General features: G+C 31.4%; 6 protein-coding genes across 8 annotated transcripts; 3 read left to right on the top strand and 3 right to left on the bottom strand.

Moving 5' to 3' along the window:
• The first annotated feature begins 4,332 nt into the window (after positions 1–4,332).
• Positions 4,333–5,830, top strand: LOC125071433 (SAP domain-containing ribonucleoprotein). Its single transcript, XM_047681680.1, has one exon. The coding sequence runs from the start codon at positions 4,458–4,460 to the stop codon at positions 5,271–5,273; it is 816 nt and encodes a 271-aa protein (XP_047537636.1). The 5' UTR covers positions 4,333–4,457; the 3' UTR covers positions 5,274–5,830.
• A 320-nt stretch (positions 5,831–6,150) lies between these two features.
• On the bottom strand, positions 6,151–7,518 carry LOC125071432 (S-adenosylmethionine sensor upstream of mTORC1). Its single transcript, XM_047681679.1, has one exon. It carries the CDS (start codon positions 7,283–7,285, stop codon positions 6,323–6,325), a length of 963 nt encoding a protein of 320 aa, XP_047537635.1. The 5' UTR covers positions 7,286–7,518; the 3' UTR covers positions 6,151–6,322.
• Positions 7,519–8,262: 744 nt separating this feature from the next.
• LOC125071472 lies at positions 8,263–10,897 on the top strand. Its single transcript, XM_047681731.1, has 5 exons — positions 8,263–8,533; positions 8,594–8,779; positions 8,874–9,656; positions 9,744–9,975; positions 10,046–10,897. Exons 1-5 carry the CDS (start codon positions 8,423–8,425, stop codon positions 10,144–10,146), a joined length of 1,413 nt encoding a protein of 470 aa, XP_047537687.1. The 5' UTR covers positions 8,263–8,422; the 3' UTR covers positions 10,147–10,897.
• Positions 10,825–13,061, bottom strand: LOC125071473 (abasic site processing protein HMCES). The gene is made up of 5 exons (XM_047681732.1): positions 12,848–13,061; positions 12,537–12,777; positions 12,248–12,448; positions 11,555–11,767; positions 10,825–11,081 (listed from the first exon to the last, which is right to left on the bottom strand). Exons 1-5 carry the CDS (start codon positions 12,865–12,867, stop codon positions 10,833–10,835), a joined length of 924 nt encoding a protein of 307 aa, XP_047537688.1. The 5' UTR covers positions 12,868–13,061; the 3' UTR covers positions 10,825–10,832.
• Positions 13,062–13,986: 925 nt separating this feature from the next.
• On the top strand, positions 13,987–16,819 carry LOC125071233. The gene is made up of 4 exons (XM_047681349.1): positions 13,987–14,402; positions 14,628–15,022; positions 15,255–15,345; positions 16,127–16,819. The coding sequence occupies exons 1-4, from the start codon at positions 14,157–14,159 to the stop codon at positions 16,478–16,480; spliced, it is 1,086 nt and encodes a 361-aa protein (XP_047537305.1). The 5' UTR covers positions 13,987–14,156; the 3' UTR covers positions 16,481–16,819.
• A 100-nt stretch (positions 16,820–16,919) lies between these two features.
• LOC125071232 (scaffold attachment factor B2-like) lies at positions 16,920–26,475 on the bottom strand. 3 transcript variants are annotated; one of them, XM_047681347.1, is made up of 18 exons: positions 26,204–26,475; positions 25,673–26,113; positions 25,400–25,427; positions 24,622–24,745; positions 24,057–24,091; positions 23,829–23,974; positions 23,620–23,737; positions 23,040–23,173; positions 22,817–22,939; positions 22,627–22,704; positions 21,703–21,863; positions 21,410–21,523; positions 21,140–21,266; positions 20,903–21,032; positions 20,320–20,407; positions 19,711–19,820; positions 18,911–19,075; positions 16,920–17,302 (listed from the first exon to the last, which is right to left on the bottom strand). In XM_047681347.1, exons 1-17 carry the CDS (start codon positions 26,321–26,323, stop codon positions 18,915–18,917), a joined length of 2,238 nt encoding a protein of 745 aa, XP_047537303.1. In that variant the 5' UTR covers positions 26,324–26,475; the 3' UTR covers positions 16,920–17,302; positions 18,911–18,914. The 3 variants fall into 3 exon arrangements, with proteins under 3 accessions (XP_047537303.1, XP_047537304.1, XP_047537302.1); XM_047681348.1 differs by having other exon boundaries at positions 16,921–17,302; positions 18,875–19,075; positions 21,703–21,860; XM_047681346.1 differs by having other exon boundaries at positions 16,922–17,302; positions 18,875–19,075.
• Positions 26,476–27,726: the final 1,251 nt, after the last annotated feature.

The raw sequence follows: 27,726 nt of genomic DNA, 5'->3' as shown, positions 1-27,726 counted from the left end.
ATGCCTCCTAAAGAGATGGAGTGAATACCGTCAGTTTTTATTAGGTATTCCAGAGTCCCATACTCATCGTCACCCCTCCATTCTTCGTGTTTGAGGAAAGTAGGATGTAAACGTCCAAGCAAAACCTAACCAGTTATCTTATTTAAAATTTTCTGCTTTTGGAGCAAATCGCGTTGAATTCAATATCATGATTTGTTTTTATTTTATTATATTTTAAAGGCCACTATCTGTAAAATTAATCTTTAACCTTATTTTATAATAACTTTTTTGTTTAAAGTAATGATAAGATTCTATTTATTCTTCTACATCTCCATTCCGACTCTTTGGGTGCGACGGGATCGCTTGCGTATACTACCGTGATGTCCTGACGGTTTTGCCCTAGGCATGGGCGATATCAGATTTTTGTGACATCGCTTGTACAACGGATATTTGGATTAAATATCTATGTTGACATCCGTTAGAGATGTTAACATCGATATTTAATGTATGAGTCTTTGTTTAACTTTACATTATATGATTTGTGAGAAATAGATGGAACGAATATTATATCGAAATCGGTTACACATTCGTTTCATCTCGTTCTCACAGACTGGTTACCGAAAAATTAAGTTTGTTAGATGTTGTGAAAACAGTTACCCTATCAACTTAAAATCGATGACATCTGATATTCCAACGACATCGGATACCTATGTTTGGATATATCGAACACATGCCCTGTTTGCCCGTCTACATGGTTGATTCCCAGCGATTCTACTAGCGAGATTCCCAGGGGTTAACAAACCCCGGTTGGAGACCCAGCTACCATTACGGTTGGGAGATAGGTCCTGAAGATGTGCCCCCGACAGCCTCCTGAAATTGGACGGTACCATGTAGTATCACAGTGCCTCCCATATAGGAGTTGAGGACTTGAAGGCTTTCGCTTGTAAGGGCCACGTCCTCTCGGGACACCGCATCCATGATCTAAGTCTTCAAGGCGTCCAGGGCGCCGACAATTGATCGACCCGCCCTAAACGTATATTGATGATCTCCCTCTGGGAGATCTGAGCCAACCTCCTGAAGTTGCTGAATAAGATGGACAGTGAGAATCTTCTCAAAAAGCTGGCTCGTTGACGACGAGTACACAGAAGTGGGAAAAACATTATATTTGTCGCTCGCCGACAAATTGATGCATGCCTATACGATTGTAAATCACTGAATGGGAGAAAATACAATGAATACAGCGGCGGAAAGTAATTACATCAGGGTTGGCAATGCCAAGTTTAAGGCAGAATTAAATTAATTTAAATTTACAATATTGTCCGTTTTTCTCCAATAAGAGCTAGAGGCGCCCCTGGGATGTAGCTCAAAAAGCCCTTCTGTAGATCTGACCCTGCCCATTAATTATTTAACCTCCTTGCATTTACATCTTAAAATGAATAATACGTTAACAAACCTTTATTTAAACCTGGCGGAAATTTATAGTACTGATGCTATGTATATAATTCAGTAGTAAACTGTTATAAAATAATAAGTTGTCATTTATTCAAGTGACAAGCATATATTGTGCATACGTGGGCACAGTTAATCCAAAAATTAACTGCGTTAATTCGTTAAATAAAAAGTTAACTTCGATAATAGGTAGAGCGTTAAATCTTCTAAAATTTAACACAAGTTAAAGTTAACCACACATTTATTTATGTCGATAATAAAGTAGGCAGGAATAAGTGTATTATTAATTGTTATTTTGCATTAGGTAATTTAGATGCATATTCCCCTTCATAAAAAATAGCATATTAATATTGACATCTGACAGCGATGATAGTAGAAAAAAGACGTTCTACTGCAAGATGAGATAGCATGATTATATTTAATAAAAGATGTATTAACACTGGTTCACCTAAAAAGGCAGCGTCCATAAAATATTCTTTTGACTTCGTATCCAGCCATGTTCTTATCAAATACCGAGCTTTGTTTTTCAGAGATTTCTGGCTTCTAGACCTATTTTCTTCAGACTGAGTTATTACTCAGTCATCCGCTGTTGCCAAAAATCGCCGAATATACGAGCGTGGCAAGGCGCGTAATTCAAACAAACAAAATAACGACAGCGTGTCCACAAACTACTAATGTAACGGGACTAAATTTAACGAAGTTAACAAAAGCGTTAACATTTTTTGAAATTAACTTAAAAGTTAATCCGTTTAGCAGATTGTTAACTTCGTTAATTAATTATTAACGGATTAACGAGTTAATGCCCACCTTTGGTATTATGTATATGTATTTATCAATTTCTTAAGGTATTTTCTTGAAACATAAACAACAGTATGTTGTTGTAGCGATGTATATTCTGTTTGAAAAAAATTCTCTAAATTTTATTTATAGGTTCTAGGAGTTATGACAATTATGTGATATAGGATAAATTACTTGCTTTCCGTTTATCAAAAATATAATTGATTGTAAATAAAAAGTGTACCCAGTTTTTGCTTACATATCAGTAAGATTACCATTTAAATTATTAATGTTAAATTTGACAAATGATAATCATATTGTTCGCAGTGACCTGGCCATTCGTTGCGAAGGACTATCCTAAGAAAATTGTCGCTGGAAAAATAATGGATGGTTGTAAAACTCATTAATTGTAATGCTATTTATCAAACATTTTTAGCAATGTTATTGTGTATTTTAAATATATTATTTTCTATAATCATTATCTAAATATCGTTACTCAGATACCGAAATATCCAGGTGCCAATAAAGATAAGTTTTGTAAATGACGAAAAGACTTAAGTTAGTATGGATAGGTAAAAAAAAATGTTTGATTTAACCCAACCTTGTTCGAATGGCTATCAATAAGTCTAAGCAGAAGTCCAGGGTCCCATAATGTCTATTTAGATCGCAAAATAGCCATTCTTGGTACTAATTTGGGTAAAAATCAAATTGCTGGTTAAAAATATTGACTTCTAACCAACAAATTGTCTTTATAGCAAAACGTCCAACTATCGAAACTATATTGCAGTTGCAGGAGAACGTGGAGCTAGAGCATAAGGATAGTGCCTCCTCTAACTCGCTCTGCCGAAGATGACCGGGAAGAAAACAGCGGCTCTATATGCACCCTCTTTCCACGCTCTTTCTTTAAGTTTCGACAAACTATTTATGGCCAGCATAAGCCTCAGTATTATGGAATTGTGTAGAATTATTAGTAAACGATAGATTAGATTCTCGTAATTGTTTTTAAATGATTTGCCTGTTTTCCAAAGACTATTTTATCTTACTAAGAAAAAAAATAGAATTCTAATGAATTGGTTTTTGTTTACTATCCATAAAAAAATTAGACAATTTGATCATTGGACTATCATATACATAGATGCTTTAGAATTAATTGGATGTTTTGCAATAAAGACAATTTTCGAGTCAGACATTTTGCTAAATAGACTTATTGATCATAAATCGTTCGATATACCTGTATTAAATGAAAAAGATGTATTACCCGAATATAATTCATGCAATATTTTGTCGTTAAACAAGGCTATGCAATTTTAAAAGCAAAAACTAATAAATAAAAAATATATTATACCTACGAAAAAAAAATTCCCAATATATATTTATAAGATTCCTCCCCAAGAGACGACAATCTTTGCTCGGCAGTGAGAAATATTTACTGGCAATTGGCACGCTAAAAAAATAATGTGCGAGTGTACCATTAATAAATTTATTCTCTTATAGCATGTTTTTTTTTCATAAAACCTACAATGACAAATGTAAATTAATTTAGCCTGTTGACTGATAAATAAATGTCTCGAAATGAAATTAAAAAGCAGAAAAAATCCTTTTTTACTAAACTTAAAACAACATTTTAAAATTCTGTATTTTTTACTTTTTAATATTTTTAAATTTTATAAATTAAAAATGTAGTTTCATGTGTTTGATTACTGTCTTAAACTAAAATAGCCCAAACTAAATACGCTATGCGTTGCAACATACGTATATAATATTTTTCTGTAAATAAATACGTATTTGATATGCATCGCGCGCCACCTATTCTATGGGTTGTCAGAAACCTCTATCCATTTAAAAGGTGTAAAATCGGTCTTTCCGTTTCGCTAAGTAGAATATTTTCATATGGGTCTTACCCGAAAATCAGTATCAAAATAAGGAGTCCATAAATGACCAGAATTGAGAATAGCACTACATAATACAGTATAATGAAACTTAATGTATTTTCTGTAAAGAAACATTCAAAGTTAACACATTATTTATAAATGACTTACCTGAATATTATTTTGCCTGACTTTTATTTCTATGAAGTCTGTAGTTTCATTTATATTAGTATATCTGTATACATAACTAATAACTATAAATTTTTATAAGCTGTGGCCATAATTTCATCGCTTGACGCTTCTGTGATATTAAAAACATAGGGGCTGGTAATATTTAATAGTAATTGTTATTATTATATTTACTTGAAAAACTATAATTACATCATGGCCGATTCTACTATGAATGATATTAGTAAAATGAAGGTGGTGGATTTACGAAAAGAACTAAAATCACGTGGCCTATCCTACGCTGGGGATAAAGCTGAGCTTGTTGCGCGGCTACAAGGTGCTATAACGCAGGATGATCATGGGGATATTAACTTAGATTCTGATGAAATTGACTCGGATGGAGTACTAGAAGACGAGGACGATAAAAGCCACAATGATATACTCGAGGATTCCGCAGTAGACACATTAAATGAGGAACTTGTGCTTGAAGAAACTTCACCAGAAAAACAGCCACCAGAGACAAAGCCATCAAGAATCCTTAAAAGAAAAATCACCTCTGAGACACCTAAACCCGTCGAAAATAAGGAGGCAGGTGCAAAGAAAATAGTTTTAAACAGAACAATATCCCTAACAACAAACACTGCCAAACCTGTGGATGAAAAAAAGGATATTGAACCTCCAGATAATAATTCTACCGACAAAACATTTACAAGTAGTAAAATTAAAATATCAGCTGAAACAGATACCAAGACAAGAATGGAGATGCGAGCTAAAAGGTTTGGCCTACCTATTAAAATGACCGACGAACAAAGAAAAGAAGCAAGAAAGCAGAGATTCAACCAGAACACAATTTCGTCAGATAGCTCATCTTTGAATATAACCTCTTCATCAGAATCTTTAGCTGAAAACTTGGAAAAATTTAAGAAAAGAGCTGAACGGTTTGGCCAGTCTGTATCAGCAATTATGACTGATATTGAAAAAAAAGAAAAATTGGAAAAACGAAAAGCCAAATTTGGAACTGTAAAGATATAAAAATACTGATCATCAGTAAAACACTGGTATTTTGTGCATATTGCACCAATATAAATAATTAGCACTTAAGGATTTCATTGTTTTAACGATACTGTTTCTAATGTAAAGACTAACAACTCATGACATAAAGGGATTTATTTGAGGACAATTTCATTTAATGCATTTATAAAATGATCAGTTATCAAAATTACCTACTAATAAATATATAAAATTACTACTAATAAATATACTACTATATAATATACAGACTGTAGATGAGCCACTACTAGGTAAAGCAGAGAGCTTGGCTTACACACCACCACATTGCCCCACCATTAGGGCAAGGTAGTGGTGAAATTTGGTTGGACACATTTAGAAATAATCCACTTGTTTTCTATCACCACCAAGTATGAAATAAATTAATTCAAATTAATTTGTATCTGACGGCAGACAAAGATTCGGAGGTAAACCACCTTCAGTAGATTCACATGTTCTGGCCACTGGACAATTTCAGCTCTTAAGTAAATAGTAGCAATTTTTTTTGTTATTGCTAAAACTGTATAAAAATTACAAGACACATATAGGATATTTTAAGGTCCCTCTTGCAAGCCCTTTCGAATTGTCATTTTACAAGTTTAATTGAATATAAATTCTATAAAAAAAAACTGGCTAGAAACTCAACAGATATTCTTTTCCAGCAATAAATTACATAGGTTAACAATTACAGTACAATTGAATTATTATTTCTCCTACATTAAGTCAATAGGTGCTCATTCTGCACTTTGATATTCTGAATGTTTAAAAAAAGGATACTTATTAATCAATGGTTACAACTAGACTAAAAATGATCATAAATGCAAACACAATTTGTAAAAAAAAAATCAATAATTTAGAGAGTATAAAAATATATATTAGTTATATAAATAAAGATTTTTATGATTACTTAAGAACTAAAAATTAAATAGTATAATTAAAATAAGAAATTTAAACAGAAGTCTACTTTTAAATACTTTTCTAAGATCTATCAGTTTTTAATAGACTCATCAAAACATGTGAAATGTTAATTTAAATTATATAAAACATGAATCACTAAATGGTAGTTCTGCAAAATCTTTGACTTCAATATTGAAGTCATGACAGTTATTATTATTTTTTTTAATATTTGAAAAATCTTGTGGAATATGCAAACAGCCATCCATATATGACTCTTTGTGGATGACAGCCCATCTAACAGCAATGTCTTTATTTAAACATTTTCTAAATGCCATACAATGCATATGTCTGAATTTTTCATATTTTATTCTAGAAAACCCTAAATTAGCTAAAGTATGTCTCCAACATTTCATTAATTTACTATTAGCTCCCACATGTTTAGAGTCAGGAGTGCATATTAATAATAAGCCACCAAATTTTAATAGCCTATATGCATTTTCACATGCTTTTATTCTCATTTCCGAGGTAGGAATGTACTCTAAGAGAAAACAAAAAGTTACAATATCAAAATTATTTTCTTGCAATTGCTTCACTTTATTTTCAACAATATTTGTATCTGTGCCAATTGAAACTTGTAAAAAGTCACATTCCATCACATACTCGTTAGCAGGACATAGGTCAATGGCTACAACATCTAAGAAATCATATATTTTAAAGGGATTATAACAACTACCAACATCAAGAAGTTTGAAAGGTTCAGAGAATTGTTCTTTAATATTTATTATGATATCATTTTTTTCACCAATTTCTACTTCTTTTTGTGAACATTTTTCAAAAGATTTGTTGACAAAGTAATCATATGAGAAATCTGCAGACCATTTAATGCGGGAAGAGGCCGAACTGAGCTCATTAGATGAGTTTTCTTCCCAGTGAGTGGTAGCCAGCTTCTGCATGAACTTTGCATATGTATGCAAAACTTCTTTGTTACTACAATGATTATGCCACGCTGTATCACTTCCTACAGCAGCTGATGTACTTCTTAGAGTGGAGTGAACGGTTTTTAAAAAATGAGCCAATTGCTTATGTTCTTCACTTGCCATGATGTCGATTCCGTCTTTTTTTAAATTCTTAATTTAATAAGAAACATTTATGACTTTATCAATTAAGTTTGATTGTGGATATAAATTCTATAACATCATTTTCTGCAGAGTGCGACTGCCTTTATATTAGTAAGGTAAGAGTATATGATCACTATAACAGTATACTTCATTGAAGTATCGAACATTTCAATTGAATTCTTAGTTTAATTTAATGGCCATTGGCCAACCTTTCAAACGACAACTTTTTGACATATGAAACTAGTGATTGTCATAAGTCATAACTTAACATTTTGATTATCGATCTATTATTGTCTTAATTGATATGTATTATTGATTTTTACCGTATAAAAGAACTTTGTTTGTTTTCGATTTATAATATTCATTATTATGTTGTGTTAACTTTTATTCAATTTTGCACGTTTTTATGCCCAATAAAATTCAAAAATTATTTTAACCTTGTTTGTCGTATCAATTTTGTATTAGAGTATACACATATAATATATATACTTAGTATTAAAACACGGTTTTCTTTAAATCACGCATTTTAAAGTTATTTTTTCCGCAATCCGCAACAGTAAGGTTCGATAGAACAGTGTTGTTTTCTAAAGCTTGCTAATTTCACTGTTGGTATTGGTTGACAATTTTTGTTTTAACCTTCTGACTATAATACATCAAAACCTACTTTTTTCTGAATATAGGCATGAAATTTTCAGGATGAGTTTAAAAAGATTCAAAATTTATCGTAAAAAAGAAATAAGAAACAAAATCCTATGTCGGCAAATTCTTCTTTTCACTACGTCCTATAAGAAGTACATTATACAATTGGTAATTAAACTGTACTACCCATAGAACATATATATAAATATAACTAATACATTTTTTTGGGAAATATGTTTTCTGATTTCAAGTTCAATTTCCACTAATAGACTCAAAATTTATCTACTATACATACTAATGACATATCACGGTCTTTACAAATTTAAATAAAATATGGTACTAAAGATGTATAGTGAAATACGTTTGTTTTCTATTAGGAGATAATTTAAAATTAAAAAATTAGTTGACAGTGACAGCCGGGCTTCTTCTCTTGTTGTTTATTTATTTAAGAAAAACAATTCCTATTGGGAAAAAAAGGACATGGAAGATTGGGAATCAGACACCATTGTAGAACAATGGATACGAGAAAATGATGACACATTTATGTCAATACCGGCTATAGAATCCAGCCCTCATCTCCTCATATCGAAAGTAAGTTGTCATTATTAAAAATGTATTTGCGGTAATTTTCTAATAAATGGCATTTAATAGGTTCGTAAACATTATATGGAATATCTAATCAAGTTACTATCTGTGAACTATGAAAATAACCAGAAATTGCAAAATAAAAACATATATCTACCCAGTGCTATTTGGAGATGCGCTAAAATGATTGAAATGTCTGCTGCTCAAGCTTCGATGGTTGTTCAACTCTATAGAAAAAGTATTACAAATGTTGTAAGTTTTTCAATAACCTGAATGTTGTGTCCTCACTATTGATATTGTCATTATTTAATAATACAATAGACTAATTTCTTTATTTGTTCAAAAGGTAAAAGATTTAAAAAAGAATACAAATGATGGTTTACTATATAAAATGTTGAATGATTTTCTTCATCAAGCACCTGAAAATGAAAAGAAAACACAGGTAACTCTTGGCATGACAAAGGATTGTAATTGTAAATGTTCATGTAACCAAAGAAATATAAAGAAAATCTTAGATTCACCAAAAAATGTGTATGGTATTAAGAGTAAATATATTCCTTTTAAAAATCAAATCAATAAAATGTCTATAAGTGTTGATCAAAATTTTATGCCAACCCCTGATAATTTAATATCAAAAATTAAAACAGAAACATTAATTGATATGAAAAGTGATACATCTCTACCAGAAATAAGTGAAAAAATAAAAATGGAAATGCAAAATTCAGATGAATTAATGCAACAACTTGAAAAACTATTTCAAGAAGATCCAAATGATGATGATTTATTTGATGGAGCCCTTTGTGAAGCAAATCATTCAAAAGCCATAGAAAAAAATAAACTGATATCTCATACAGAAAACATACCAGAGGTTGATAAAAGCATACAGAATATATCAATTTCACAAGAGTTAGAATCCAAGGAAACAAAGAAAAAGGGCTTGGATGAACGACTGGAATTATTGAGTGGAGTGTTGGTAAATAATATGCACTACCCTACTCAAGATCCTGGAAGTAACCAAAATAGAAAAAGTCGAACAAGCAAATGGTTATGTGAAGAATACTTCCAGAAGGTCAAACTTTTTGAATTACTTGATCAAATTAGAGATTGTGACCGAAATAAACTTATGCGTGTAAGATAAGTTATTCTTCCACATATTTAAGTTGTGTAGCCTAAAATGATTCTAAATTAAAGAGTGTACTTTGCTCTTTCTTTTTAGATTAAAGAAATGCTAATAGAACTTTTTGGTGAAGACAGTGATGATGAAGGTGTAGTATCACCTCTAGAAGAGAGTACAGAGTTTATTGTAAGCTGTAAAGAAAGAATAGCACCTTGGGTTGTTCAAATATTAACACCATATTATGTCAAGGGTAGGATAAGAGGAAAAACATTATTTAAGTCACTGGCCAAGCACTTAATAAGGCTCATATACCAGTGCAGTAAATATCCATGTAAGTGATTATATATTTATTTTTTCTTAATAATTACAAGTTCTATATTTAATTGAATATTTTGTTTCAGATGAATATGAAGTACAAAGTTTTGTGAATGACTTTCTCAATAGCCATAAGATGATCCGTTGTGAAGCTGACTTTAAACAGTTTAAAATAGAAAATGTTTAACTTTCCATTCAAAGGTGCCTTACAAAAATATTTTACAAAATTTAGTATTATAATTATGGTGTTCATATTTCAAATTAATTTTAGGTACACTCAATATAAGTAATAACTTAAGACAATTATATGAAAATAAATCTATATTACCAAAAAAATCTTGATAGTATATAAATGTCATTACTGACCAGTTGTTACTCAAATATGTTAATTTTATGATAAAACAGCAATGGATTTACCAGCAAGCTATTAGTGATAGGGCTTTATGTCGGGCCATCTGGGTAGGTACCACTCATTTATATATTCTAATGGCACATAAATAACAAAATTTAGCCTATACATGGAAAATCCACCACCATGATGAAAATTATTTTTAAAAGCAATATTATCAGGTGTCTTCATAATTAGCGGCAGATACACTAGGACACATTGCTTTTCAATTTAACAATAGTTTATAGTTAACTTGTTAACCATTAATGCATAATTATGCAGCAGTGGATGTCTCTAAGTTGTCCTCCAGCACCAACCTAAGGCAAAACTAATAAATAAGCATTGTTTAAAACTACATCATGTTATAATAGCAAGATAAATTTGGTAAAAAATATGTGACTTTTGACTAAAAAGTAAACACTATAACAACATCAATATTCATGCAAAGTCAAATTATTTGATTAAAAAATTAAACAGTTTAGCTTTTATGGTTTTATTTTTTTACAATCTTTTATGGTCATATTGTCTTCTCCATATTTACGCTTCTCAGCCTTAGTGAAAAATGAAGTCATGGTTTTTTGTTTACTTTTATTTGTTATTCTCTTGTTACAGTTTGATGATTTATTTCTAGAATTATTGACTTCTGTAGATACTTGATGCCAGGACAATACTTTGACAGATCTTAAATATGAAAGAGCCATTTCTGAATTTACATTATCAATGTCAAGCCATGCCTGTAACATAACAAAAATTGTAACTGATAAAATATAAATTGTGAATAACATTCTTGGAGATAACAGAATATTATTATTTCATACTAAATTAATAATTACCACTTAATGTGGGTCAATTTAAAGTCATATAATAATGTCCAGCTCATACCAAACGTCCCAAAATATATATAAATATATCAAACTTATATAGCTGTTACCCACTTGCTTTGTTGGATATTAAATTAAATCAAATCGAAGTATTCTTCCAAACAATATAATCACTATGTTACAATACTGAATTAAATGTAAAGTTTACAAATAGTTACCTGGTAGATAAGTAAAATTATCATATATGAATTATTCTATGTTTATCATCAGGTCAATGAATAACATACTGAATTAGGTCAGATTACAGTCTCATTCCAATACATTCAGTAGTTTTGACATGATAGATACAAAAAGAAAAATAAATTATAGCATAAGGGGATGCTTACGTCTATCTGTTCTTGGGAGTCTAAAATAGCCGGCATTCTGTGATGAAGCCAATTAAATGTGTCATTAGACTCCATAGTTATAATAGAATAACAGTAGACTATTGATCCATCATGTTGCCATACATGGTATAACCCAGCCATATATAACAGTTTAATTCCTTTCCAACCATCATTCTCATTAAATTCACTGTTCCAAGTTTCTGGATTATCCACCTAATTTTTTATAAACAATAATAGTTCAAGAATAATACATACAGGATATAATATACTAAATAATATAGAACAAAACTATTACATGTTTAAGGAGAAAGTATTTTTGAAGTAATGAAATTTAATGTGAATATTTAATAATTTTATCATGTAATTTATTTTAATCAATTCATAAAAAAACAGCAATTATCAATATTTTTTTAAATATCTTGACTATAAATTTTAAATAATAAATATTAAAAGTGTTGAGGATAAGCTAAGAGTGCACCATTACAGCCAGGGGCAAAGAAAACAACACAACCATTAACCGGCACAATCTTTATAGTATATTAGCGAAAGGTTAGGTTGTGGGGGAATTACATGGTTAGGAGGAGTGATTAAAATGCGCTTATAAAATATTTTATACTAGATGCAAGAGGCATCATCCTCATAAACATTTAAAAAATAAAAAAATATTATAGTCTCAAATCATATATTTATTACCTGAGTATTGTCTCCTTGAGGTGCATATATGTAGTAAGGTTGTTTTATTTTAGTTTTGACGGTTGTTTGCCATTCATAAAAGCCTTCTACCACAATAACACATCTGCCTCCATTTATCAAAATTGGATTGTACAGTTTGGAACTTTTTATGTTTTCAATGCGACAGTTATTTGTACTTAAGTTATGATTTTTATAATCACCCTAGTTAATTAAATTTAATAAATTTAATATGTCTCACCAGATCAACTGTTAAGTTACCAAAATAAATATACGTTATTAAAATACTTACTTTGTGCCATGGAGGGATAATTCCCCACATCATTGGCTTAATAACTCTACTTGTTTTAGATAGTCCTTCATACTTATTGCCTGCAATTAGAACAGGTGTTATATCACTTGGAGCAATATTATAGGAGGGAATATACTCTTTTCCGTCATTATGCTCGTGAAGCCAATCAGGCTTAACATAGGTATTTCCATCCTTCTGTTTGTAGCTGCATGCACACCGAACTTGCTCCTTATTTAGAGATCTAGTAAATTTAATATTCAAGCATTAGTGTGTTGTATTGAACAAAATACAAGTGCTACAAGGTAACTTACAATCCTGTTCGACCACACATTAAAAAAAAATGTTTTCAATATTTTAAGCAAGCTATCTATTTCGATTTAACTATAAAAAAAAATATATTTTCATCACATCAGTTTTAATAATTTTTGAGGTACACTTTTAATATGATATTTATCAATAAATAAATATTAACATTAAACGGTTTAAAATTTAAGCCAGTGTTACTTTGTCCATTTTCCCCCTAACAACATTTGACGCAAATTGACGCGATATCATTGGTCAAGAGCTTCATTATTCTATAATATTAACTATGGATTTAAAAAAAAATAAAACTAAAATGAATAATACAAGTAGTTCAGTGTAACAATGTTGTATTATAATCAAAGATATATTAATCATAAATCTTGAAGTAGTGCACAATATAGCCGAGCTATTAGCAAATCGCATGAAATATGTAAATCAAAGGTTTGTTTATCTTTATTCCTACTTTGATTGAAAAAAGCTATCGACAAAACGTTGAAAGTTTATTCTTTTAATAGTCATAAAGGTCAGAGTTGAAACAAGTCATCATTAAAGTTTAAAAAGAAATTAAATTAGAGCTTAAAATATTTTTAAAAAATTAGCACAAAAACCTTATTAATTTCTTGGATCAATTAGTGTGATTGTTTAAAATGTTTTATTTATTTAATCAATCAAACTAAACAGGAATAAACCGTGTTGATTAGTATTCTAGTTTTAGAAGAATATAGTAAAATGTTTGAAAAGCGCATCTCAGACCTCTCTAAACCATTTCAACAACCCCTAATTTTCTTTCGCCTGTTCACAACCCGTCCTTATTTTATTATGGTTTTACACTTATAAGGAACCATGATATCTACTCAGAGAAAGATTGATTTAGTATCTAGCATATAAAGTACTTACTTAATCACCAAGACACTTTTACCTGATATTACTATAAAGAAAAATTGTCAAAACTTATAAATCAATTCAGGGACATTTTATGATACATTTTAAAACAAAAATGATAGTGTGAAATGTGAATACATCCTACGCTTGTTGCTTATTCCAGACCTTTATTTGTGTTCGATCTGTTTAAATTAACATATGACAGATTATAAATAGGAAAGTTCAATGTTATTCATTTCATGTCATTGACGATTTGACAATTGACATTTAATCTCGAGTCCTTCAATTATTCAATATATTTGCTCTAGGAAAGTCCAAGAACATCTGTAGATAAACAAATATAAAGATTACACTACTTATTTAATAGCAATATCATTATTGCTATATCAAAATGGAGAAGATTCTTTAGTTTAGTTGAAAAAAAATTGAATAAGCATGTGGAAATATGTAACTCGTCGATTCAGGGATACTTTCGAAAGAAGCGCTAATCATTTTGATAAACGTAGTTCTGCAGTGATCAATCCATGCAATAATTTATCTGAAGACAAAAATAAAAATTCTCCTTGCTGTTTTTTTATTACCAAAAAATGTTGGAATTCTTTTCAAAGTGAAAATGATACTAACAGCAAAAGGTGGAACTTCGAACAATTAAACCGTACTTGGATTGGTGCCATTACATGGGTAAATTTCAGTTGTTTATTTTTAGCCATGACAGTTTACCTATTACCAAAACAAATTTGCTGTTATTTTTTAGTGATAGTAAAATACGAAGTTATTAAAAATAACTATAAATTATAACTAATATAAGTCTGGCTTTTAATAACTATAAATTCCTTAAGAATTTAATAAACTATTAATGATTTATGAATATGCATAACTATTCTCACTGTGTTATTTTGTTTACAGAGCAGTGCTCTTGTTTTTGGGTGGTACACAAGCCAACTAATTCACCTGAAATTTAAAAAACAGTCAAATGATAAGACACAGTGTATATCAAGAAATAATGGCATCTTAGAATTTTTGCCAATTTTTAACAATGTTTCCAAAAAAAGCCTGAATCCACTTGATATAACAATTCCATTGGATCATTCTGTTGAGTCAATACCATCTGCAGTTAAATATATATCAAATGAACACATTGGAGAAAATGATAAAGGTACAAGTAGCAGTGGAAGTAATAGTACTGGCACTTCCGAAAACTCTGATAATGACTTAGGAGAAGTCCTAAATTCTATTGAAAACAGACTCGGCTTAGCAGCTATTGAGAATGGACAACCACAAGAGGGATTAAATTTGCTGAGGTAATTCAACTTTAGTTTTATTGATAAGAATTATCAATAATTTTTAAGCAAACTTCCAAAAAGTATTTTTGTTCTATATGTTATGGTTCTAAATTTTTTCAAAACCTTTAGGTTTACTGATTCCTTAAGTAGATTATTTAAATATATTTTTTTCATATTTAGGAGGAACTTATTTAAAATAAAAAAGAAGGAAATTATAGTTACTTATAAGACAATTTTTTTTTTCTTATAGATCAGCTGCTAATCGAAACCATGCACCAGCTATATATAATCTAGCTCTTTGTTATGAACTGGGTTTAGGTGTGGATATAAATGAGAAAATAGTAAGTAAACAATGTTCTAATGTATATAAATTCATAATTTTAATATATACATATGCTACATTTATACATTATCTACAATAAAGTATATTTTTGTTCCGTTAACATATGGCATTATATGTATATATAAAGGTAAATAGAAATTTAATTTAGATGTTTATAAAATGTGCAAATTATTATGTTGAAACTTATAAATAATTTTTCCTGTCCACATAGAAGACAATAGTTCAACAATAAGCCTGAATCATATATGATACATAGATTATTTTTGGGTGGTTACTTACATCCATAGTAAATACCCTCATTTTGGTATAGTTAAACCACAGGTGGTGGTTTAATAATATAATGGGAACTTACTATGCTTTTATAATCCCAAGCTAATTCTGATATTTATGTTAATGACCTAAGATGACCAGAAATGTTAAACAAGTCTACTAAAAAAAACCTTGGTATCAAATAATTATACAATATTAAAAAAAAAACAATGCAAACTACTATCCTGTAAATTGATGATTTTCGATAAGTGTATATATTAGGGATGATGCATTGGTCGGGTATTTTATGCCAAAAACGAAAATATTTGTTTTTTATTCACAGATCTTTCAGTGCCAAGACTTTTGGAACTCCCCGCATGTGTCATGTTAATCTTTTTAGTTTGAGTTTTAGTTCAGACTTCTAATAGTAAATATAAATAACTAAATGAATTTATTGCTACTTACCATCTATAAAATGTTGTTATATTAATATAAACATAGCTTAATTTCATAATTATTATTTTTTACAGGCAATGGAATATTACCGATCTGCAGCTGCCTTACAGCATCCAGGTGCTCTTTATAATCTTGGGATATATTATGGACAAGGGCGTGGTGGTCTTTCTCGTGATGACGTAACAGCTATAAGGTTATTACGACTTGCAGCAGTACAGGGCCAGCAGGATGCCATAAAAGCATTGAATTCTCTAAAAGATGCTTCAGACATTGATAAAACACCTAACAGTAATTTAAGCTCTTGGAGTAAGCAGTTTTCACAATTTACAAAACATTCAAATATTGTTCCAACCCATTCTAAGCTTTTCGTCGAGAATGTAGATCTTCTACAGACCAACAACTACAACTATGAACCAATGATTTACTAATATTTTTTTTATTTCTTTAATTAATTGGTGGTAGTTATTCTTTTGTCAATCATTTGCTTTATATAATGTTACTATAACTAAAGCAAGTTACTGTTTACTGGGTATACTTTTTCTTTGAATACAATTAATGTGTTAATTTGAAAAAAAAACAATGTTTGGTCTTTCATTAGTTACCTATGAGTTTCATACTAACGTCTCTAAAATAAGCGTAAGTCAAATGAAAAGTATTTGAAATTTAATTTCGCCTGTAAGTTTGCAAAACTATGTATTTAATATGACAGCCTTAATTTTATTGACGCATTTTAAAATAACCTAAAAAAAGAAGGTGCCGAAATTATAAAATCGATTAATTTTTTATTATATTGTAATAAAAATGGAATAAATGCTTATATTCATTTAGTTTAAACGAGAGTTTTATTTATAATAAATATATAAAATAAAACATTTTTTATCCCATAACATCATCTATTATCATAGTTCAGATAATTATAATAATATAAAATATATTACAAATATTTCCACAGCAGTCTGTTACCTTGCAATCAGCTTATGCATACAAATTCGTTAATCAGTAAAATATGAAAAGTATGCACATGCTAACACAGTAGAAGTATCAGTAGTCTTATAAAATATTAGAAAGGTTCATATTTCATAAACATACAACATGACTTATATCGTAATGATTGATATTTCTCTACATAAAGCATAATATCTACAACATATTGCAAAAGAATACTTGTGGGAATGAAACATTATCTATTAGTGTTAACTACTAAAAAAACAAGTAACACATGGCGAATGTTGTATAGAAGAACTTAAAATCTGAAAGAAAAAAAAACACACCTTAGTAAAATTAGAATATTTTAAATTTACATATTTTTTCACTTTAAAAAGGGATTGGGCAAAACAGATTAAAAATTTCAGTAGTTATCTAATATTATTGAATAAGCAATTCTTGTATATATAAATTAATTTTGGATTTTTCGAAAGTGGCTGATGTGGTTCAAATTTTGTTGAAATTTAGAATGAAGTATGGAATGAATGGGGTGAAAGTTAGATACAATTTGGGTACGGAAATAAGCTATCTATTATGGAAACATTTTTTGAGAAGAAACTTCTAGAAAATGAACATGGGTTGATAGCCGTGGTGTTCCAGACTATAAAACAAAAAATGAAAATTGTTTATATCCTGAGTTTTCATTAATTTTTTTATGAATTACAAAGAGGTGTTTAAAAAAATAAGCTTCCTGCATGACCACTGATTAAGATATAACCTGAAGATTAAAAAGCCTAATATCAGTAAAAGGGATTTCAATGCTCTATCATAACAACTTAAGACAACTGAGAAGAAAAGTGGCTACATACAAGAATACATTACATGGTCTGTCTATCAATTAATTTGGAAGATTTACAACCCCTGAACAAGTAACTACAAGAAATAGAAACAGAAAGTCTTAGATTTGATAAGAGAATTAAATGAAAGAAATACTATCCAGCATAAAATCTTTAGCAACAAAACACTTAAATCTCTATATGAGCTGAACTTTGACTATAGAGCACAAAACCAATTAATTTAGGGAAACACTAAAAGAGTTATCTAACTAATAAAGCAACAATCAGGAAATATTATGATAATGAATAAAGAGCAGTTATTGCAAAGAATATCACAAAGTTCCAAAGTTTAAAGAAAGGCTGCAATGAACTCATAAACCAATCTCTCAATGATGGAAAACACGAAATTCTCGAAAGAGATGAGATAGTGAGAATTACAAGAAAACATTACAAGTACCACCATAGACAAAGACCATACAACAGAGCATGAGATTATAAAACTTAACGAGAAATTAAAACAGGAATTAACCCAGATATTAACATTACGAATGAAGGCATAAAATTCGGCTTCTTTTATACTTCCGGATCTATAGAAAACCTAGTACTGGAAAAGCAGGTAGTAACAAAGCAATGGTGTGTTATGTGTATCTAACATTATACTGATATCTACTAGAAAGATTAACATTTGTAACTAAAGACCTTCTAACTAATTACTAGAGCCACAAGTAGTTTTGTATAATGTTCAAATTTAAAATATGGTGATTCTTTTATTAATTTGTAAATTGGATTTGTGACTTTGAAAAAAATATATGTATAAATCTTTCTTTCTGATGTACAATGCTGATATTATTGCCCTTCACTAGTAACACTGTTTCCATGCCATATTTATGTAAGTGATACTGTCCCTAACCCTACAGGTATCCAATGTGGCTTTGACACTATAATTTAATTTTTGTTCCTTATTAGCAAATTAAATCCAAACTCCAATTGATCTAGGCTATACTTTATATTTAAACTTATACCTCGGATTTTAATGATTTAAGAATTTATCTAGAAATTCACCAATTTAAAGGCCATGTATGTGTCGTAGTTCTCGACCTCGTCAGTACTTGCGCGCGTAGTCTCTGGCGGTGGGCGGATAACGGTCGGCGTAAGGCGCAGCAGGAGGCGGCGCGGCGTAGGCGGGCGGGTAGCGCGCTTCATACGCACCGCCGTAACGCGCCTCACCGCTGGACCACGTCTCGCTGCCCCCGGTGCCACTGCCTGAGAGTAAATGTACAAGTGTACTTAAATACCAATGAAATAATTTCAGATCAAACTATCGAAGCAGCTTAAATATTTTAAAGTATTTTTTATAATTATTTTGTTTAATTAGTACTGTATAGGAGAACTATTCAGATCCTTAATTATTATCAACTTCATGATTTTAAGGTGATAGATTTTCACTTCAATCTCGTTTTATGGATGAACACTTATCCAGCTTTGTTCAATTACTTATTTCAAGTACGTATGGGCTATCAAACTACTTACTAATTTCGCAATATGAACTAGTGATTACTGCTATTAAGGTAACAATAGTTTAATTAATTTTACATTTTGGAAACAAAATAGCAGGGGGATGTTTATCGATATTTCATAATACAATAAGTATTTGATGGTACGTAGTGTACCAGCAAGGCTTCTATGTAACTGAAAGCATATTTTTTACACCAATCAATACAATTAAAATTAAGGAGTTAACTACTTTTACTATGACTCACCTCTCAAATTAGATACTTTTACTATAAGAACTTCGACCTACGCCTAAGTTAGATAATCTATATTTTTTTTACTTTGAAGAACAATTTCGTTGATTCAGAAATTTCAAGTTACAGTTTAAAAATACGTAATAAATTTACCTTTAGAAGGCGCAGCTGCATCTGGGTATCTACTAGAAGCATTCCAACTTCTAGGTTCTGGCTTGCCAGGCGAGGGGCGATATGTAGGGCTCTCTCGCGAGTCATATCGGCTATTAAATTTTGTTTGATTTATTACATAAAATATCAATTGTTATGAGAATTATTAATATATATATATCGGAGCGTGGTTACTTTAGTTGTTGATTTGGATAATTAATGAATCGAGTAGTTGGCAATAATGTTTGATGGCTGATTTACTTATAAGAGCGGGTCACCCCGAATGGAGTTGTAAGTGTCATGGCAACGCGAGTCGTTATGTTTTGACAAGCTTCTCGAATGCGATGGTTGCTTGCAAACCCATTTGCTCTTAATCGAGATGAATTATTGTAATCCTTTGATATTATTGTGGTGTACGATTATTGAATCAATGAATACAGTGATTAGACGATATTAAATACGTTTTATTTTGTGAATATCTCCATTGCACGCCCACATAGTCTTACAAATGTCGGATCAATCCCCGAACCCAACTGTTCGGCATCCTGCTTCTCCGACATATATATATATTTATTTATTTGTTTTTAGAGTTTAATCCTTAGTTAAACTCACCCTGTTTCTTTAGGTCTAGTGCCTGGTCGAATTTGTTGCCTCGAATCCTCAGTAGTACTTCCATTACTTGGATATTTTATACTACCCGCTGCAAAAAAAAATAACTAAGTTGGACAGCCGCTATAATCTAAGATAACTGGCACAAGCTATATAAATTCAATCGATTTTGGCTATGACGGTCATTCGCAAGGTATTGAATGGAAAAAAAGTTTTTTTGTTGCTGCGCATGGTTTCGTCATGACCGATTTCCGCCACAGCAATTAAACTCAGGAAACTAGCCATCAACATATTGTAGTACACATGTGTGGGCGCAAGCACAAGTGCACTCTCATAATCCGATCTGATCCGAATCCGACATGACCGGAAAGATTACAGGCGCAGGACGAATGGCTATACGCGTTTTCGAAGCATGAGTATTTAAGCACTTCCAACATTCAAACGCCGGATTATTATTGAAAATTTTCTACAATAAAGCCCTAACTTTTTATAGGTCCGAACTCAGGTTTGAACCCAAGTGCACCTCGGGATTGATGACTTATATCTAGCCACTAGACTAACGAGAACGTTATCATTAATATCTTACAAGAAACGTGTCGTGAGTAGTCTCGCTTATAATCCCGATCTCTTTCGCGCTTGTCGGCACTGCGCTCATACGCGGCCGTCATCTCGAAACGCGGCGGCGGCGGCGCTTCGAACTGTCCGCGACTTGACGCCTGTTAACATTGAAAATTATATACATTAATGAGTTTATTACATTTTTTTACGCATATAAAGTCGGTAAATCTTTGTCAGATGAGTAGTTTGTGCGATGGATGCTCACCATTGGCGGAGGCGGGGGCCGTTTGTGTCTTGAGTCTCGCTCATAGCCAGGTTCAGGGGGTGGGCTGGCGGCTGGCTTTCGATATGCACTATTTTCATATCCACGCTTACGTCTTTCTTCCTCTAATCTATCAGTTGAATTATAGATAATATTATTATTATATATATAATATATTATTTTTGTAATGGTAATTTACAATCGTAAATAGAACATATTACATAGAAAACTAGTTACGCTTAGTATATTTAATAATTGTGTTATGATACAAACCGTAGTTGTGCTCTTTTTAATTCTAATCTTTCAAGTTCCAGTTTCTCGCGTTCTAATCTATGCCTTTCGCGCTCTAGTCTGAGCAGTTCATTTTTCTCTCGTTCAATTTTTTCTCTGAAACAATGTATTATTATAAGATTTTTGTATAATAGGATTTGTTAAATATTGTTTTTTCAAAATTTTCCACATTTTATACATGGTAGATTAGATTAAAATAATAAAATAAGCTTGTACTGTAAGTTAACTCTTTATGTGCTTCGATTGCTTAAGTAACTTATAAGAGGAGCCCGAACCTCTCTGCTCGCAGCTTCTCTCGCTCGAGTGCGAGGCGGTGCTTCTCCTGCCGCTGTCGGCGCTCTCGCTCGCGCAGCGCGTCCTCGGCCGCGCGGCGCCGGCGCTCCTCCTCGCGCGCGGCGCGCGACCGCTCGCGAGCGCGTGCTACGTCGCGTTCCTTCTGCCGAAAAATAGACGTCTTTACACTATTTTTTATCGATAACAGTAAAAGCCTTTACACTATTATGCTGCTGGTACCTATAACCCAGGAGGGGTTATAGATAGCACACATATCATACACATGAGTCATCAATTTAAAAATATCAAGACATTGACTGTTGCTTCTCAATATAATATACTGTAATGTTATGTATGTACGGAAAAATAATAACGATTTTGTAAAAAAATGTGATACTCAATACACACATAAGAAGGAATAAAAACAAACTAATTGCTCCTGTTAGTCGCAAAGAGTCAGTAAATCTTTTGCGGGGCAATATGTATACGGTGAGGACCCCAGATAGCATACAAAATGCTTCTATTGCAAAACTAAATTTTTTTTTGAACGAAATTAATTTGTGTACTATTTTATCATACTATTATTATGTATGTTCATGGTTTAAAGCATATTAAGGACATGGAAATTCAGTGGTGCTTGTTTGATTTTGTGTAAAGATTTACATAATACTACTGAGCCATTGCGGCCCTGGGCCATTTCGCAAACGTAAGAGTTTTCAGATAACTCGGTGGATGCTCTCTTTTTTACCATTAGGGTGCATTTACTTCAACAAAATTAATTAGTTGCTATAATTATAAATTAAGCTACATTTTTCTAAATTTCTTAGACCTGGGAAATGAGCAACCAGCTTAGGCTATGTGTTATCTATCAGTTAGTCAAGTGCTAAGATTTCAAATTTTGGAAGTAGGTGATAAAATTAGCTTACCCATATTTTAGAAAACGAAAGAACTTCCCGGGGCGATCTCCTTCGTTCACGACTTCTAGAGCTACGCCTGGCTCTCTCCTGTGTAAATGGAAATGTTTTGCACAATATCAGATTTAATCGATATATATTGTAACAGTTTTTGTTACAGTATTCATATGCATATTATAGGTTCTGCTCATATTCAACTTACCTTATCTGATCGATGTGATTTTTCTCTAGTGCGCGATGTAGATCTGGTACTTTCTGCCCCAGAAATATCACCCTCTTTCTTCGGTTTTAAATCAACCACTTTTTCGACCCCTTCTTTAGTTTCCTTTAAAAAAAATGTAACATTATAGTAAGTAATATATTTTGTCATTAATCTCACTACAATCTTATTCCAATATATTTGCATCACAGTTATCGAAACTTACTAGATTTTCTTTGATTTCGTCTTTACGATCTATGCTTGAGCGCCTTTCTGGACGAACAGAAGACGGTTGTCGGCGTGAAGATGACTCTGATTCAGATTTAGCCTTCTCCACAGATATCATACGCCCATGTAGTTCTGTAGAATAAGTACTTTTTTACATTTTGCATACTACATGAGTTAAAACATTTGCATAAATGTAATTTTTATTTATAATAAAATATAGTGTCAATCAACAAAAAAAACTGATTACATTAAAGAAAGTTTTGTCGCTTAAAATTAAAACATGGCTAGGCAAACGTTTAATTGAACAACAATACCTTGTTAATGATGGATTGAGAAAATTTAACCATAAAAAATGTTTTTACATATTTTTAGTGCCTTATTACATAAGTCTGGATCTAGAATATTTACACAATATGCTGAATAACTGAGGCAAAGCACATACATTCGGAAATGTTTTATATAGGCACTTTATTAGTCATCTAGATGCTGTATAACATATACATACACATACTTAAAAATGATTTCTGTATAGTTTGCTAGCCTGGGACATTAACGGAAAATCACTAAAGATTACATACCTGTTCTGTGTAAATTTTTGATGCAATTTTCGGCATCTAAAGCACTAGCCATTGTCACATATCCATAGCAGCGAGATCCAGGTGTACGGGCATTAGTTACAACTTTGGCACCAATAACCTGAGTCAAAATAACATTACTATTACTTTTTTAACTTTTTTAACATTAAAGATATCCTATAATGAAAGTACTTCAATATTCAAAATATTACCTTGCCATGCTTGCTACACAATTGCTTCAAATCTTTAGCCCTAGTATCTCCTGACAGGCCACTAACCCACAGATTACGAGCACCACCCTCTTTATTTTCATCTTTCTTCTCTCTTTTATCATTTTCTCCTTCCTTGTCTTTCTCATCTTAAATGAAATAACAAAAGTAAATTTAAATCTTTTCTTGGCATTAAAATTTCTAATATATCATAACTCAAAAAGTAAATACCTTTTTCTTCTTTCTCATTTTTCTCTGTATCATTACTGAAATTAAAAAAAAAAGTTTTAATGATTCATAATTATATTTAGGATCATTTACTAAATCTAATTTTGTTGCATTAGGTTTTTATGTATTCCTAACTTATATTTTTAGATACACACACATCATCTACAAAGTTTTGCACCATTACTCCACCGCATATTGTGTATGCTGCAGATGTAGTATTTCTTCTATGGCTGTAGTCGGTGTACTGATGGAGGTGATCACTTGAGTGTAGCACTCAATATGTAATCATATGTTCTGTAATGGAGTCTTCCAGATGGCCCAATGCTGGTCTGCAGATAGCTTCATACTCTTTCACCTTAGTGTCAATTCCAAATCAAGCCCAAGATGCATATTCCTTAACATCTCAGAGACGTTTCAGTAAGCTGTTGTCTGTTGTTGACTCCAGTCTCCAGTCATAATTTGGTGCAAAACTTTGTAAGTGATAACGATAAAAAATATTCGAACGTGAATATCGAGGTATATAGCTGCAAGGAGGCGGCGTCGCGACGACCATTCGATGTTCACCAACCTAGTGGCTGTTGCTTCGGTGATTACTTGTTGGTTTTCTGATGATGCGGTGTCAGCAGACGCGGTGTCCTTCTGCTCCACGTCGTCGCCCGAGGCCGCCGCAGGTTCCTCTCGCGCGGCGTCATCTACGTCAGTGGTAACAGTCAGCTTGGTCAGCACAGGTCGCTCGACAAGAGCGGCCCGCCCTGCTTTTCCTTCTTCTTGTGAAATATTACACTAACAGGACTATGTTTCTTAGATGTTTTTTTGATGAAATAAGTCATCTTGACCTGAAAACTTGATTTGATATTAACACCAGTGTCTCTATGACACATGGATGTAATACAATGGCCAAAGGTATTATTCCTGTGTCAATTATGTAGTATATATTATTACTGATCAATACTGGGAAGGCGCAAGAAGTCTCATTAATTATTAAAATAGAAGAGCCACTGTAACAAGGTATTTGAGATGGATGAATTCAAATAGTAATATTAGGATGGTGACAAATGCTCCATTTGCACAGATTTTTCTTCCTCCGGTGCATATGTTATTTTCTTCAATTTCCCCTGGTGGCAGATGCCATTTTGATTTGTAGATGCCCATTCTATGAACATTCTTCTCATTGTCCACTTCAATATCATTGTCACTTCACAATGCATTCAATTAGTATACATAAGTAATTTAATACATTTTTGAAAAATTAAATGATCACAAATAAGCTTTAAACCACGTTGTTTTTGTTTACAATTGTATTTAAACACAATTATGCATAATTGAATACTTCTATAAAATCTTACCTTTTTTTAGTTTTCCAGCATTATCAGTCTGTAATAGAAAAGTTTTATTTAGTGTTTAGTTATGATAGGATGAGATTAATGTAGAATGAATGCAACACAATCATTGTTAGGCAATGAGACAATTAAAAAAATAGAACATTATTCATAATATTTCAGTTTTATTTAAATAGTTTTAAATTGAAAAATCTAGTCTATTTCCATCAGAAATCCATTAGAAAGATTTGTTTTAACTAAAGGTAGCTTAAAATTCACTTTGAAGACATAGAAACATACCTCTTCATTTAATAATTCGTCATCTCCAATATCTAAATTAATGCTATCCTCAGCATCTGTATTATTTTCCGTTTTATGGTCTTCCTCGTGTTTAATATTTTTATCAAGACATTGTTTTTTAGCTTGGGAAGCTTCGGCTTCATCTTTGCTCTCCCGTTTTCTATTAACTTTCTCAGTATCTTCTACTTCCATTTTTTCTTCTGATTTCTTTGGAGAATCTTTCGCAGATTTATTTTTTTTATTTCCTTCAGCTTGTTCTGTTTCTTCCTCGTCTCCGGCGGTGTCTTGAACGATCATATCTTCCATGGCAGGAGTATCTTCAGACTCAGCCGTTTCAAGGGAACTTTCGGTGCGTCTAGTTCTCTTAGAAGGTGTCTTTGGATCAGCAGTGGTCAATTCAAAAGTAAATGTAGTTGGATCAATACCTTGTTCTTCCAAATGCTACGAAAAATATAATATAAAATAAAATACTTTAAGAGATTAGTTAATCTTTAAATATAGGTTTAATGTGGAATCATTATTATTTATTACCTTTGACAAACGTTGTATGAGCACACCGCGGACACCGCTTTTATCTAGGTTTCGCTTCTCTAACTCAGCGCGTAAATCTATTACCCGAAGATCTTCCAATAATCGTTTCCGTTCCGACATCGCCCGATGGTATTTTGAGCTGGATTCTAATAATATCCGTAAATATGCAATTTATAATCTAGCAATATAAAATATCTTAGCAAGATCTCACAGACGATGCTAATTTTTACGTAGCAAAGATCAAAATGGCGGTTCGTTTCAGGCACACATTAGTCCTAATACCTATGACGAAAAATTGATCTTGTTTTTGTTGGCTATGGTATGTTTATTTTATTAAGCTCTGTGGCTGTCTGCTCATAGAGCAGCAGTTTTTTTTTTTCATTTCCAATGCAACTGCTTGTAAGTAAAGAGTATATTATTACAACGTTACACTATTGTGAAAAAAAGTGGAACTGGTATTTAAAGTCAAGTTATAGTAAAGTCAAATTTGAAAGTATTAATTCAATGTATTTTAATGGTTTTAGTTGTGCCGACGGACAGATTATTTCGCCAATGTCACGTAGGAAAAAGATATTAAATAGTCTCTGAATATACATATGACTTTTGAGAAAAAAAAGGCTAATGACAATGTCAATTGTCAATAATGTCATCATGTGATTTATAAAAAGATAAACACTGACTGAAACTGAAACGTTGAAATAGTAAACTTATAAAGTAGTATTTCATAAATTTAAAATTACCCATAAAATACAAATAGACATAACTATTAATAAACCTAAAATTAAATATATTATATAAATTATTTCATAATGACTGCTTACGAAAATGGTAAGATAGTGTGATAGTGTTATAATTCTAGTGTAAAATAAATTAATTGCATTCCATGGTTTCTCTTTTGTAATTACAGTTAGTGAAATGAAAATAGCTTGTGATTTGTTAGACAAGCTCGTTCTGCGACAGCTGCATCTTATGGAAGATAAAATTAGCTGTGAACTGAATATAGAAAGAAGTATTAATAATGGAAGTATTCATTTGGCTAAATCTAGGTATATCATGGGGCAGAATTCCGTTAGTAAGGAGAGACTGCCAACAGAGAGTAGTACAGAATTTTCGGCATCTGTGACTTGTGATACCATCGTAGAGGATAATATAAAACAACTAAAGATAGCTAAAACCAGTGCCAGTATAGTAAATCCCTTAAATTGGTTTGGCGTTTTGGTCCCTCAAAATCTACACAAAGCAAAAGATATTTTTCAAAATACTATTAATTTTGTCTTTGATTGTGTTAATATTCAGATACAAATACTTGAGAATATCAATAATATTAAAATGTTAAAGATGTATAAAGTAAGTCATAAATGTTAATAATGAAATACCATTTTTTGTTTGGATTCATTTATTTGAACAGTGACAAAACTGCTATTTATATTATATTAAAGTAACATTTTTATGGTAATACTGTACAAGCAAGATGTATTATTGCATTATTTAGTTAATGTTACAAAATTAATCAATGTATAAAT

Source organism: Vanessa atalanta, chromosome 19 (assembly GCF_905147765.1).
Source record: "Vanessa atalanta chromosome 19, ilVanAtal1.2, whole genome shotgun sequence".
Taxonomy (NCBI): Eukaryota; Metazoa; Arthropoda; class Insecta; order Lepidoptera; family Nymphalidae; genus Vanessa; species Vanessa atalanta.
Note: the sequence above shows the minus strand (reverse complement) of the source record. Positions and strands in the feature narration are given on the sequence as shown.

Coding starts and splice junctions, on each gene's coding strand:
- LOC125071433 (XM_047681680.1), top strand. CDS start 4,458: ATGGCCGATTCTACTATGAATGATATTAGTAAAATGAAGGTGGTGGAT.
- LOC125071432 (XM_047681679.1), bottom strand. CDS start 7,285: ATGGCAAGTGAAGAACATAAGCAATTGGCTCATTTTTTAAAAACCGTT.
- LOC125071472 (XM_047681731.1), top strand. CDS start 8,423: ATGGAAGATTGGGAATCAGACACCATTGTAGAACAATGGATACGAGAA. Junction 8,534..8,593: donor CTCATCTCCTCATATCGAAA/GTAAGTTGTCAT, acceptor GGCATTTAATAG/GTTCGTAAACATTATATGGA. Junction 8,780..8,873: donor GAAAAAGTATTACAAATGTT/GTAAGTTTTTCA, acceptor TTTGTTCAAAAG/GTAAAAGATTTAAAAAAGAA.
- LOC125071473 (XM_047681732.1), bottom strand. CDS start 12,867: ATGTGTGGTCGAACAGGATT. Junction 12,778..12,847: donor ATGTGTGGTCGAACAGGATT/GTAAGTTACCTT, acceptor TAAATTTACTAG/ATCTCTAAATAAGGAGCAAG. Junction 12,449..12,536: donor TTATCCCTCCATGGCACAAA/GTAAGTATTTTA, acceptor TTAATTAACTAG/GGTGATTATAAAAATCATAA.
- LOC125071233 (XM_047681349.1), top strand. CDS start 14,157: ATGTGGAAATATGTAACTCGTCGATTCAGGGATACTTTCGAAAGAAGC. Junction 14,403..14,627: donor GGATTGGTGCCATTACATGG/GTAAATTTCAGT, acceptor TTTTGTTTACAG/AGCAGTGCTCTTGTTTTTGG. Junction 15,023..15,254: donor GAGGGATTAAATTTGCTGAG/GTAATTCAACTT, acceptor TTTTTCTTATAG/ATCAGCTGCTAATCGAAACC.
- LOC125071232 (XM_047681347.1), bottom strand. CDS start 26,323: ATGTCGGAACGGAAACGATTATTGGAAGATCTTCGGGTAATAGATTTA. Junction 24,092..24,621: donor ACCGAAGCAACAGCCACTAG/GTTGGTGAACAT, acceptor TTTTAATTTCAG/TAATGATACAGAGAAAAATG. Junction 21,033..21,139: donor GGCCCCCGCCTCCGCCAATG/GTGAGCATCCAT, acceptor CAATGTTAACAG/GCGTCAAGTCGCGGACAGTT.